The 14659-nt window shown below is 38.4% G+C and overlaps 1 protein-coding gene across 1 annotated transcript in view; it reads right to left on the reverse strand.

The window, feature by feature from the left end:
* Window positions 1-14659, reverse strand: part of LOC139736491 (protein O-glucosyltransferase 2-like) — a 50517-nt gene that overhangs the window by 9068 nt on the left and 26790 nt on the right. The window contains exons 4-7 of the mRNA XM_071647245.1: window positions 10431-10508; window positions 8521-8693; window positions 4064-4301; window positions 1808-2017 (exon numbers count right to left, since the gene is read on the reverse strand). Coding sequence (XP_071503346.1) covers window positions 1808-2017; window positions 4064-4301; window positions 8521-8693; window positions 10431-10508 — 699 coding nt within the window. The remainder of the gene's footprint in view (window positions 1-1807; window positions 2018-4063; window positions 4302-8520; window positions 8694-10430; window positions 10509-14659) is intronic.

The raw sequence follows: 14659 nt of genomic DNA on the forward strand, positions 1-14659 counted from the left end.
AATTCACAATTGTATGTGTTTGTGACAGTATTCCAGTTTCTTGTCAAAATGATATAAAATACTTATGACTCCACTAATTTTCTTTTAGGCGGACTGTGGTAGGGCATTTGTTCAAAGAGTGTTCAGAAATTGCACTAGATATTACACTGGTGCCAACAACTGTAAAGTAATTGGCTCTAAAAGTGAGAGTCTGTGCAAATGACTTACAGCTAGATTCTAAGCCCCCATCTCCCCCCCCCCCCCTCCACCACACACACACACACAAACACACTCTTTTTTATCTTTCAAGGAAGGTAATAAGTGGTTACTGTCAGGGACCCATCTTTTAAGACGTCACCATGTAAAATTACAAACAAACAAACATTCAAAAAGAAATCTCGTCAACGACCCTGTAGGTGAGTCTTTTCATTGCCTCCGTGACAAAGCTACCCAGCCATCACTGCCTGTAGGCTTCTTGGGGGTGAATCCAGGTTTTCAGGTTAATAGGTCTGGCTCCATTGGTGCAAGAGTCTGAGATAGGGATTCATACTCGTTGCAGGTGACCATTCCATTTGCCAGTAAGAGGGATAGGTGTTACTACAGCTTGAAAGCATTAATGAAATGATTATGAGTGATATGTGTGAGCAGTTCATGGTTTGATACATACAATAACTTGCAATGAATTGCACTATGTGCACTATAGCAAGCTGTACAGATACACTTACGGTTCGGAGTATTGTAAAAACTGTTATTTTCACATACAGATATTTTCATGAACGAGGAGGTCACTGACATTTTTGTGAGATGTTGTTTTCACGATTTGACACCAAGTCCATCATAAGTGCACTAATACCTGTCCATTCACATTTTTGTGCGCTGCTAATAAATTGGCAGCCCAATGGTGATTCGTGAAATTCGCGAAAATTAACCCTTGTGAAAACAATTGCGTTTACAGTATCTTTCTATCATTTCTTCGTCACCCTGTTGAATCCTTCTCTTCTTACCCCTTTGCCAGTATCTGAGTCATACCCCATCAAACTGCTGAACCTCCTGCCCATCACATCCCCCTCTACTTCATGCTCCTGCCCACTCTACTCCTTTGTACCCCATCCTCAATCAATTACCGACCCATTTACTCAGCTCCCAGTCCCAATGCATTCTCCTCATCTTGCTCAACCCATTACCTCATCTCCCAGCCCCAACCCATTCTCCTCATCTTGCCCCACCCATTACCCCATCTCCCAGCCCCAGTCCATTCTCCTCATCTTGCCCCACCCATTACCCCAACTCCAAGCCCCGACCCATTTCCTCAGCTCCCAGCCCCAGTCCATTCTCCTCATCTTGCCCCACCCATTACCCCAACTTCAAGCCCCAACCCATTCTTTTCATCTTGCCCCACCCATTACCCAAACTCCCAGCCCCAACCCATTCTCCTCATCTTGCCCCACCCATTACCCCAACTCCCAGCCCCAACCCATTCTCCTCATCTTGCCCCACCCATTACCCCAACTCCAAGCCCCAACCCATACTCTTCGTTTTGCCCAACCCATTTCCTCAGCTCCCAGCCCCAGTCCATTCTCCTCATCTTGCCTCACCCAATACATCATCTCCCAGCCCCAACCCATTCTCTTCATCTTGCCCACACATTACCTCATCTCCTAGCCTTATCCCATTCTCCTCATCTCATCCCACCCATAACTTCAGCTCCCAGCCTCAACCCATTCTCCTCATCCTACCCCACCCATTACCTCATATTCAGGTCCCAACCCATTCTTCTCATCCTGGCCCACCCATTTACTTTGGCTTCCCAACCCACTGCTGTTCTCACCTCCTCATCATGTTCCATGGCCCATTCAATCTTCTCCTCCAAGTCAGTCAAATCCTGCTTAAAAGGCACGTAGTGGATCCAGGGTTCAAGCTCCGAGTAGAAGTGCTCGTAGTAGATGGAGTCATGTTTGAAGACGGTGCTGTCACCCGCCATGAGGTAGGGCAGTCTGTACGCTGCCACTGTGCCATCCACGTTGATTTGGTACTTGAACTGCAAAGGCATCAATAACATTTTGAATAGCTCCAAAGAAGATAATTTAATACCAAACAGAGTATTACCCAATCCTTTTAGTTCTTTATTTTGTTTGTTTTGTTTTTGTTTTGTCTTGTCTTGTTTTGTTTTGTTTTTTTGCTTTTGAGTAATGGTGCATAGTTCAGTATCATAAATCATGTAATTACTGGATGTACTTCCAGTTTGAAACATTGACACGTCGCACAATGTACAGTAAGAATATCTTCACAAATCTCACTAAAAAACGCTAAAAAGTGACTTGATACAAAATACAATAATATTGCAATGGTGGAAAAAACTATGAAGACAATTTTTCTAACAAGCAAAAATAAAAACTAAACAAAGCAAGCAAACAAACTAACAAAGCCACCCAAAAATCATATTTTTTCAAATTTGTATTGTCAGATTTGAATACCCCTTTAGGATGTTTGGTATGCCTCAAAATATTTGACCTATATGAAAATGGCATTCTTGGATCAGACGACAAAATATTTTGGCTAGTTTGAGTTCTACAGGTCAGATTCTCTCTCTCTTCTTCTTCTTCTTCCTTTTCCCTTTTCTCTCCTCTTTTTGAACTGTAATTGGCTCAAATACTGAGTGTGATTCTGCATTGAAAAAGAATCTGTATAACACGGGGACAGTGTTTTCATTGATCAGTAACCTGAAATGATTTTATTCATTCCTTGCGGCAAGTAGAATCATTACACTTATTTCCAGGTGGCATAACTCACAAGCTGACCACTGACCATGGTCTGAAGGGCTGCTGGACAACAACAAAATCCAGTGTCATTTTGACTGGTCAAGATGTCTGTTTTAGGCACCACCGTGCGTGCCCTCAATTTTCCCATAATTCGCACATGCCAACAAGAACTTTTTTTTTGTCAGCTTTAGTTCTACCACAAACTTTCTTAAGGTTCTCAGGATTCCTTAAAAAAGCTCATCCAGACATAGGAATGGTGACACTGTTGTAATGACATTAAATTTGTCGCTATCTATAGTCACTTTGTTTTGTAGGAGTTTAGTAGGTAATTCCCACGAAAATATTGAAGGATTTTAAATCACACTAAAGTGACTAATAGCTTTTCTTTTTGTTCGTGTGTGTTTGTGTGTGTGTGTGTGTGTGTGTGTGTGTGTGTTCTGACCATGTACATGTATATCAGTAGTAGTGTAGTGATGTAGAAAGGCTTAAATGAAGTCAATTGAGTGAGTAGATTTGGGGGTTGCCAAGGTTTTAGTAAGGTCTCTCAGTTTTCTGTCATCTTTTTGAGGAGCACCAGGTGAAACTAGTTCGGTTTTGTCAAAATGGAATCTTTGTCCTGCCACATTTCTGCTTCAAAGAAAGATCCACAGCAAAATTGTGGGAGAGACTGACTTCATCCTTGGTACTTTAAACAACTGCAATTATAATCTAAAGTAGAATGAAGAAAGTGCCAATACTTTAATAAAACCTGATAGAGAGTCATTAAATATCTTAATTGTAACCTTTCATTTTAAAGGCATTGCTCAGAATTAAAAACAGTGCCTAAGGGTGAATATAAACTGTGCCTAAGGGTGAATATAGACTGATGAGATACTGTAGGAGGGATACACTTCATGTGCAGGCAGGAAAAATGTCTTTCCTGACGCATCAGATAAGTTTCATTGCCATATATTGCATTAAAAACATTTGAACTGGACATTTCCATTAATCAATCATCAGAAATTATAAGGTCTGATTGATGTACTTCCATGAATCAGAAATATGAATTCCCTGAATTTAGAACAATTGACTGTATTTAATCTTTAAACATGCTCTAAGTGAAGTGACTTTGGGGTTTTGATGCACGATAAATGTTCAGTTCTCATCGATTTAAATTTTAGCAATTATCAATGTTACTATAATTCTTAATACAACATTTTGTGAAAGAGGTCCAAATAATTAATTGATAACACAATGTCATCTACCTACAAAAAAAATAAAAAGCCATTCCATTATGTTCTCATAAAAAACAACAGAAAAAATTCCAGTAGAGAATTCTAACTCACATTGAAGAAGTCAAAGAACGACACGTGCTTGACCTTTGGCCCATACTCCTCTTCCTCATTTCGGAAGAAGAAAAAGTTGGTGAGGGCAGCGTCCAGAATCTCAGGCCGCCGTCGTGATAGCTTGACCAGGTTCAGCCTCTCCCTCCGGCTGTCCCTCCCTCGCCAAAAAGCCTTGGACGTCTTGTTTTCCCACTTTGGTCCAGTATTGGCCTGAACTGACATGATGTCCAGTGAGACTCTGTCCGAATGAAGAAATAGACAGAAGAAATTGACCTCAACCCTCCACTGGATTCTTAGACTACTACCAGCAATATCTCATTATACATCACACAGAAAAAAGTTGAGTTGGAGGGAATACATACAGTACTTGCCCCTTCAAGCTCTCTATTTCTTCGCCTGAAAGGCTTTGATAATGAAACACTGAGCAATCAAAAGGAGCTTCTCACTCGATTTTTTGACCATGGGAATATCACTGTGGTGAATTTGCAGATAATACTGAATTACATCAATACAATGTGGGCTGTTATTGTTTTTTACCATCACATCATTCCAAAGTTTTGAATAGTTTATGCTTGCCAACAACATACTGTATGTTTGTTTGTGTGTGTGTGTGTGTGTGTGTGTGTGTGTGTGTGTGTGTGTGTGTTTGGGGGGAGGGGGGTTGCAAAATTGCTAACATTTTTATCTAAGTACTAGAGAAATACACATCACTGATTGTAGTGCGCCATGAGCTTTAATGTCATATTTGGAGCATCAATTGTGATCAGTTAAAGAACACCAAGCAAAGATTTTTTGCCTTTTCTGTCATAATACTGCAGTCTTCACTAGTATTTATTTTGTAGCTTTTTTCATCTGCTATACAAGGAACAAGTCACAGTTCACACTATGTGACTCTAAAAAACATGAAAGTCTGATGCAAAGTGCAGTTCTGGAAGATAAGCAAAGGTATTTTTCTGCTTCTTCTTTAAATGATATGAAACAATTCTTACTGCCTCAAAGTGCATAGATTCCTTTACAAAAAAAAAAAAAAAAAAAAATGTGAGAAGTACCACTACAAATAACACTCAACTTCAGAGAAAGGTATTCTGCTGAGAAGTCGAAAGTTAAGAAAATATTTGTTTAGAAATAAGGAGAAATCTGCTGCTTTCACCAACAAGTTGCTTCTTCTTTGTCAAAAAACAAATTTTAAAGTCAGGACTTTGTAATCCCTGGTGACAATAGAAGCATCTCTTGAAATGCCACTTGTTTCCCACTTGTACTACTCCGTTTGGTATCAATGCTGTAAGCTTATCATGTCATCTCTAAAAGTACTAGAGTATTGTCACTGCTCAAGCCCCCTTCCCACACCAAACAAAGAAGGAACGCGTACTTGTAATCCTACATGAGGCAATGTAAGCTGTCGGTACTCTTTCATATATCCACAAACCTCCCTCAAACTATTGGCATGTCCAATACTGGATCCAGTGCTAGAGACTTTACTCAAACACAGACAAAGTAAACATGACTTTGTTCTTTAATACTGAAGAAAAGTTCACTGGTTAAGACCACTCCCTTCACATCACTGTCACTTGGACACCCAAAAACTGCATAGTTTGTAATGCCACATGTTGCTGCCCTTTAAGTCTATGTGAACTGATTAACTACCCTTTACATTTTTACAGCAGCATTCACACTGACACCATCATACATTTTGCAGACAATACCACTACATAAGTCAGTAGGTTAGGAAATTTCTGTCATATTTCACAGGTTTGGTTACACCACTACTGTAAAAGTGGATATTTTCATGTGAGTATTTTTTTTTTTTTTGGTGCTCGGCCAGGTAAGATCTGTTTTGCAGGTAAGATGAGTTTCGCATGTTTTTAAATCCATGGAATCAAGACATGGACAACTGGAACACATAGCAAGCAAAAATATTAGCATGTTCTTATTTTGGCGCTGGTTTCTGGACGTGTGAAATGCGCAAAAATTTCACCACCACAAAAATTTCCACTTTTGCAGTACACTAGTACTATCACTTCAAAGTGGAATATTTCCTTACTTCCTTTGAGTGATAACTTCTCACATGCTCCAAATGAGCTTAGTAAGAACATTTAAGGAACAAATTTAAAGTCTCTATGAAATGTAAACCACAAATCCTGTGCTTCCAACAAGTTCAATGAATAAGATCTCAGGTAAAATTGAAGCATTCTACATGCTTGGAGATACTATAGGGAATCAAATCAATGAATTGTCTGAATTTGTTCAGATCGAAAACAGGTCATTTAATGTCATGGAAATGATGAGCAATGCAACAGCATATAGGACAAATGCATTCCCTCGATATGATAAACATGAGGAGAAGAGCTTTTGAGACCTCAGCGGAAATCCTAATTATCCACCTGTTTTCCATGACAACAGTTATGAGTCTGCCTGATTCACAACATTCACCCATCTGCCTGATTTACATTTACCAGTCATGCCTGATTCACACACATGCAACTGTGCAGATTATCTCACTCTTTCTCAAATTATTGTGCTAATTCTGAAACAATCACAAGATTTCTTGATAATTGGATTACAATGCTGATCATGCGCTATTTACTGGGATATTACACAGGCAAAAATCTTGAGAATTGTAGCGTGATGCAAATCTTGAGATTGATTTGTATCCCGCTTATTTGCATCAGTGTGAATCCCACTAACATCAGCATGGTCAAGTGACGGTGCACTTGGAGAATCATTGCACACTCCTTTTCTATATGCTGTGATATTTCCCTTTAAGGTAAGGCCATATTGCAGGAGTGGGGAGCAGGAAGGGAAGTTAGTGGTACAAACAACTTCCATGTGTCTGAATCTAACAGGAAACCACTTACTCTGCCTACAAGGTTTGCCATGGGGGAGATGATTGCACTGATTCTAGCTCCAAGCAATGGTTTGAGTCCCTGTTGGAGTCATGTTAGTAGCCCTGCCTGGGGACAGACTTCACACAGCTGAGAGAGTGACTGATCACTTACACTCAGACACAAACAAGTCTGGAGACAGACAGGCTTGCAAACAGACTCACATACTTTAGATACACACATATTCACACACACCGACTACTTTTCCAGTCTGTCACCAGCCAAAATACAGCTATTTAGAGAGTTCTTGTATGCAAAGCCAGTAAGGGTTGGATGAACACACAAAGGTGTTGTTTTATCAAAATGTATCATTTCTGGTGCAAAGTAAGTTTTCCAACACCCACAAGAGGTTAGGATTTCTTGGTGAATAAAATGGTCAAGGGAGGGGGGGGGGGTGGGGACTTATGAGTACATTTCATCAAAAACATTGCCTTCATTCATTAGGTCAGACATTAATTATTACATTTCATGATTTACAGTAACTTATGCTGGAATAGATACTGAATGCATCATTCATATAATGTTACTTCTCATCAGGAGGATGAACTTGTAGTATACTGTAGAAGTTGTACTAATAGTAGCAGCAATAGTAGTAGGCCTAGTTGTAAGAGTATTAGTAGAAGTAGCTATGATAGTAGTAGTAATAGTAGTAGTAGTCACAGTAGTAGTAGTTGAAGTAGCAGCGGTACTAAATTGTTGAAGTTGTAGTTGTTGCTGCTATGTTGTTGCTGTTATTATTGTTGTTATTGTTGTTGTTGTTGTTGTTGTTGTTGTTGTTGTTGTTGTTGTTGTTGTTGTTGTTGTTGTTGTTGTTGTTGTTGTTTGTTGTTGCTGCTGCTGTTGCTGCTGCTACTGCTGATCAACAGTATTAGTTAGTAGAGTACAGTGTAGTCATCTTTGTTCGGGCTAATTTGCACATAATATACTGATTCATATGCTTGGGTACAGAACTAGAAGATAAGAAGCTATCAGCCATATTAGAGAGAGGTATATGTATTGTGAAAAATATATCCTGGTACAACCTAGATGAGAACTTGGCAAGAAATTTTGGCATGAAATGCCTTCCTGCTTGCCAGTCTTCATGGCTTCACCTCCCCTGTCACTCCTTGTTTGCTTATCACAGATTTCATAATTTAATATGTCCTCAATAGTAGTCACAGTATATTAGCCCTGTTTGCTAATCAAAGATATCACAATGTAAGAAATTCTCACAGTATAGTTTGTGAACTCCTGCATTAGCTTGATATTGTTTACACAATGAAATGTTCAGCATGCCGTAACAAAACTACCAATCCTGCAAACAATTAGCTTAACTACTAATTATAAATCAAGGGAATATGACGTCAGCAAACTACTGATTATAAATCAAGGGAATACCATATCAGCAAAACTGCTGTAAACTTGATTGATCATCAAAATGATTTTCAATCAAGTTGTACAAAAAGAAGCCACTTGGGAGTATATAGAGTACTGTAATGAAGTATCTACAAATATGGCATCCTCATGCATCTTGAGCGGTGCATTAATTTTTGGAAATAGAAAACATACGAATCATGAAAATAAATGGAAGACTACCTTCCCATGGTCTCCAGAGTGGACTCTGTGATGTCATAGGTGGGCAGTACAATGTCCCGAGAGTCTGTTGAGCCACACCAGGAGAGAATGGGCAGTGGTTCATCCTCTGGATCTCTCTTCTCTAACGGCCAGTCTCCGAGGTTGATGAAGAATTCTACGTCCGGCACTTTCACCTGTTGTCATGTCATGAGATAATATGGGGCCCAATATCAGTTGTGGCCTGGTGCCTAGCTTGGCCAAGGGGCACCAAAATTTATGTCGGGCCACCAATTTTACAAAATGTTTTCTTTTGGTGACCCGATCGGGCAACTATGATATAAAATGGATTGATACGGCTCCTTTCATTTCGGGCCACCAAAATGTGACATTCAACGAAATTAGTAGCTTTAGTGGGCCACTACAAAAAAAAAAAGAGTTAGTGTTGAGCTCTGGATAATAGATTCGGATGCTGAATCTAACATCAACTTCTTATTTTCAAGTTTTTATACCTTCCTTAGCACATCCTGGAGATAATTTTCTTCACTATCCAAAAGTCATATATAGCGAAGCTTTTTATAGCTCTAGTGCACATGAGTATTACTAAAAATACTACTATGATGTACTACTAATAATTGATAGCTAGAGTCAATAGATATTCAGAGATGTACAGGAAAGAATCATTCACTACTGAAATCAAACGCCCCTCATTTTTTTTTCCATGACATGACTGCTTTAAATCATGACCAAGTTTGACTCCAAGTTACAGCAATCACAAAATGCCCTAAGATACACACCAATTTGTCCCCACACTCCAAACCCATACTCAAAAAAAGACAAAACAAACAAACAAAAACAAGATGAAAGTTGCAGCAACTGGTTATTCTCTACCATCCTCCTTCCATTTTTTTTTTTGTACTAATGAAATCGTAGTTTTCATACAGGCAAACACAATCTAAAGTACAACTGACCTTAAAGACCTTTCATGATCTAGATTTCTTAACTTATTCGTTATGCACATGACACAATTATCATGATTCATTTGATATGAAATCAGGGAACGGATATCAACCTCTTTTGACCAATGTGATATCAATCAGTTTCATCCAGGACCACCAGGTGTGATCAATCAGGGGTCTTGATTGGTACAGAAACTTGTTTCTTGTTTTCAACATTTTGATGATTCCATTTATGTGGCATTACTCTATACACTTGCCATGGATAACTTGTAACAAACTTCACCTAAAGGAATCAACAGCTCTAGGAGAAAGTATCCATTTTTCTGGAGACATTCTGTGAGAAGCATGAGATTCTTTAGTACGCTTCTCAGCTTCACAGCATCCTTCAATTCTATATCTGGGTTGACAATTGACCCTAAATCCTGTCTGTCCAACTGTTGTGGTAGAGGGATAAGTAATACCATGTGGACCATTTCTAAACTTCAGCAAAGTGTGAAAACAGTTTCCTATGCACATCTATTTTCTCCTTTATGACACCCCCCCCCCCCCCCACCCCATTTTTGTTTCTGTCTTAATGTTCCTTTACTGGTCTATCCAGGGAGGTCAGAGAGCCCCATCTCCCTGGCTCCTTGCCCCGCTCGTCTTTCTCTTGATTTTAGTTTCCCTTTTAGGTTTATCCACATGCTGAGGATAAACAAGTCATACATGAAACAAAACTCAAACTTAGTCCACTTACTTGTTTCACAAAAGAAATAACATCTGTGAGTTAGTGCAATGACTAGAAGTTTCTGATTAAATGATGATGCTAGATTAAGCAACAGTGAAAGTTACATTGCAAACTGAATGTGAAGAATCTGTGACAGAAGAATGCATCCATACTGATAGTACTTCACTATCTATTTCTTATACTTGTTTATTTTTCCCAAAGTCTACAGAAGAAGCATGCATCTTTCACATCACAGCTTTTTGACTTACCTTGCGAGTAAGTGATAAAAGGAATGCATCTGAAAACATCTTGAATCCAACAATACTCCCTAGCGTCTTCCTGTATATCTGGGATTAGGAAGTATACAAAGAGAGAGAGAGACACACATGCACAGCAATTACTTTTAGTGCATGATAGGGATTAAAACTAAATAGACTTACCTTGCCATCTAAATACAATACTTCATCACTTAACTCAGAAAAGCCTAATAGTTTCAGGACTGGTGATAGGGTGCAATTAACTCCACAATGGGTTGTAAAAGCTGCTGACCTGTAAGGGTCATCAAAGCACTGTGCCATGCAGAGGCAAAAACTCTCCAAAATTCATCTTCAAGCATCTCCCTTATCTTAGTGGCAAATGCCCTCAAACTTTGCAAGTACATCTAACATGGCTATGTTATGTGCTCCATGCAAATTTTTGTGTATTTTTTGAGATATTGGCATCTTGCTGTTTGAGTCCTTGGTGTTCTCTGGCTCATGTTTCTGTGCATATATTCACTGATTTTGTGATTTGCGATCATGCCATGCACCATCACAAGCTATGCAGAGTGTGAAGTGCAAACATCAGATACTGTGCAACATTGAACCTTTACTACATCAGTCATGAAATCAGTATGATTGATATCTGACCTTGCATGTGACCTGCTTTCAACCTCTGACCTCAATCAACTCAAACTACAGAGGGCTCACTCCACATGGAGGAAATGAATCTCATCTCATCTGACACATCCACTTCCTCCCCATAATTACCTTCACTGTGACATCACATCATTTTGCTGCACTCTACACCTATTTGTTTGACCTTCTCTGACTTTAGAAGGATCAGGGCTGTTCATCTACTTTTCAAACCTTTATTCTTTAGAATAACTTATTTCCACTGAGGATTGCTGGAGAGACCCGAATAACAGCACGAAACAAAACCTCAAAGACAGTCTGGAATGGATTATCAAATTCATGGCACTAAAGTTATGGGGAAATGAAATGTATGACAAGTCAACTTATATAAGCTGAGTATCCCTGGTACTTGGAAGTAGTACTGTGCAGTGTACACTAGATGCACCCTGACTTCAAAGCCAATGAAAATATGTCCTACCAAGTTATGCAGAATATATCTCTTAGTGCCAAATACAAGACTTAGTCAAATTACTGTAGCTTGAAATAAATAATATTGCAAACAATAATTGATACCAGATAACCTGATACACACTGTCCCTTGAAATTGACTTTCAATAGAATTAAGCAGATATTGATTTTTTTTTTTCAAACGAAAAAAAAGAAAGATTTTATCTAAATTTCAGTGTTTACAACAATCGATAACATTGTTTGCCAAGTCATTGTATAACCAATTTTCACAGAATTTTGTAACATTCATTTAGAATGCCATACCACAACTTAAACTTCAAGGTCCCTATATCACTGAATAACAATATAATGGAACAGAAGAGTCGGACAAAATACAAACATAGGTCCGAGTCTTAAGACTGCCTTACAGAAAAAAAAAAAAAAAAAATCTGTTAAATTCAAGCTATTGTCAATTGACTACTGTGGGCTTTGTGGGCTTTTTTGTCATTTGCTGATATCAAATAAGGCAGCACAAACAAATAGAAACAAGACAAAATTCCTCAGGATTCAATGAACCTGGTCACAATCACAGGAATTTTCAAATAATTTTTTTACAGTACGTTTGTTAAGGTGCTATAGCTTCTGACCTTTACAATATGTACGGTCCAGGGTCACTCAAAGTACATACAGAGTGCTTGGTATCCAAGCAAGGTTTCCAGGCAACACTAGCTCCACCAAAGAATTGTGTAATCTGGCTGGACCAGTAGCCTTGAAAACACGTACTGTTTGATAAGCTTACAAGCTCACCTCCAATAGCAATATTGACACAAATCAGAATGAATAAAGGAAGCGTGGGATGAAGCGAGCATGGGAAGAGGTGGATAGGGAGGAGAAAGCAGTATGTGACGTAGAGAGGGTGGAGCCAGAATACCAAGAGTGAGAACAGACTAATCTACTTGAAAACAAGCTTTTCTATTTCAAGCTATAGGAATTTGATTACACATGTTGATAGCCTATACTATACTACTACTAATACTACTACTACTACTACCACTACTACTACTACTTCAGAAAAAAATGAAGATATATAGTAGTAGTATTAGTATTAGTAGTAGTAGTAGTATTAGTAGTAGTAGAAGAAGTAGTAGTAGTAGTAGTAGTAGTAGTAGTTTGTTGTATGTTTGCTTTTAATTGTGGATCTGCATTTTCCTTGAAACATGAATATATGACAATAAAATGATCTACAAATTGACGTGAATAAAATCAATTGCAAAGCAATAGTTATCAAAGAGTTACAAAGTGTCATCAGTCTCATACTATGATACCTTGTACAATATCATGACAAATTCATATCTTGGAAACAGAAAACAAGAGAGAGAAAAAAATGTGCAGGAGACTACTATCATAAGCAAAGCTAGAAGAGAATGGAGGCCTACAAACAAATAAGGCAATCCTAAAAATAAAAAAAGTTAACAAAAGTCAAAAAGAATGATGAAATGTGCATGTGAGATTAGACAAGTGTGTGTTGTTAGCTGCAAGTGTGTTTGTGTGTCTGTGCTTGAAGGGGTGTGTGTGTGTGTGTGTGTGTACTGCAAGTGTGTGTGTGTTTACTTACATAAATTGATGAGTAAGGGGACAGAGAACCAGGTGGGTGTTTCATCAATGTTTGTCAGCACTGACAATCACCATAGTAACAGTCAGTGACCAGAACATCTCATCCAATCAAAACCAAGGATTTTACTGAAATTGTCAGCGCTGACAACTTGTCAGCACTGACAAACGTTGATGAAACACCCCCCAGAAGGTACAATCAGATTTATTAAATCATGCTTGTAGGGCATAAGATGCAATAGGAAAAAAATGGTGGGGTATAAAATACATTGAGAAAACAATACAGTCCCCTACAGATCAATGCATGTATGTGTGTGTGTGTGCTTGTGCATGTTTGCTTGTATTTTTGGTATGAAAAAAATTCAGGTATGTGTGATTAGAGTGAGGAGATCTACAGCCCTTGTCTCATTCAGTCATTGGTATCTTAGAATTTTACTGCGAACAGACAGTAAGTTGTCGGGCTTGAATGAAACTGTGGTAAAGTTGTTGTTTTTTCTGCAATGCATCAAAAAAAAAAAAAGAAGTTTGTTGCACTGTTTGATGTTGTTCAGTATCAGGAATTCAAAATATCTGGACCATGGCATCTGATTGATTTTTTTTTTCTCATTGATTTTTCAGAAGTTCTAATTTATTTTGGTTGACCTGCAGTTTCCCATACAATGTTACAGTAGGCCTGCATATCATGGGAAAGAATGAAACAACCACACAACATAGACATTGACTTTTCTTTCAGGAGAAATTTGAGTCTATGGAAAACTTTAATAAATAACTGGACCCAGTATAGTACTGTAAAAGTGGATATTTTCGCGTGACTAATTTTTCGCGCTTGGCCGGGTCGGAAGAGTTTAGCGTGTTTTTAATTCCGCGGAATCAAGACATCACGCACAGGCACATATGGCAAGCAAAAATATTCGCGTGCTTTTATTTTCGCGCTAGTTTCTGGTTGCGCGAAAATTTGAACACCGCGAAAATTTCCACTTTTACAGTAGTTCTTTGTTGTAGCACTGGTAGTAAAAGAAAAAACAAGAATAACAGTATGAAGAAACATTCATTCCACTCTGCTTAAGCAAAGCAAGTCATCATGCAACATGTGAACAGGGTGGAGCCTGTTGCTACAAGAGATGCATGAGAAAGTTGGGATTTTGAAAGCAATAACACATGCACAGAAAATGTCACAAAGACACGCTTTTTCACACATTTTCAGACAAATCTCTGAAAATGTGTATTACAATGTCCACTAACATGCATCTTCTTGATGTAGTTTTAAATGTAGGCCATGATGACCTTCAACACTTGCTCTTTCTCTAGAAAATACAAAACAAAAACAAAACAAAACAAAACAAAACAAAAAAACCTCCAAAAAAATCAATCAATTTATTTCCATGGAATGTTTGGGTCAAAAGTTTCTCTTGATGGAATTGCTTTGAACAGTTCTTTAGTGATAAATAAAATTCATAGGTTGACCTGTGCCTTTAATCTTCGACAGTTGTATGCAACATAGTTGGATACCGTTATGTGAAACACCACTAACAAAATCATGTAGAACA

Source organism: Diadema antillarum, unplaced genomic scaffold (assembly GCF_040938485.1).
Source record: "Diadema antillarum isolate AM-2024a unplaced genomic scaffold, OU_Dant_1.0 scf00000028, whole genome shotgun sequence".
Taxonomy (NCBI): Eukaryota; Metazoa; Echinodermata; class Echinoidea; order Diadematoida; family Diadematidae; genus Diadema; species Diadema antillarum.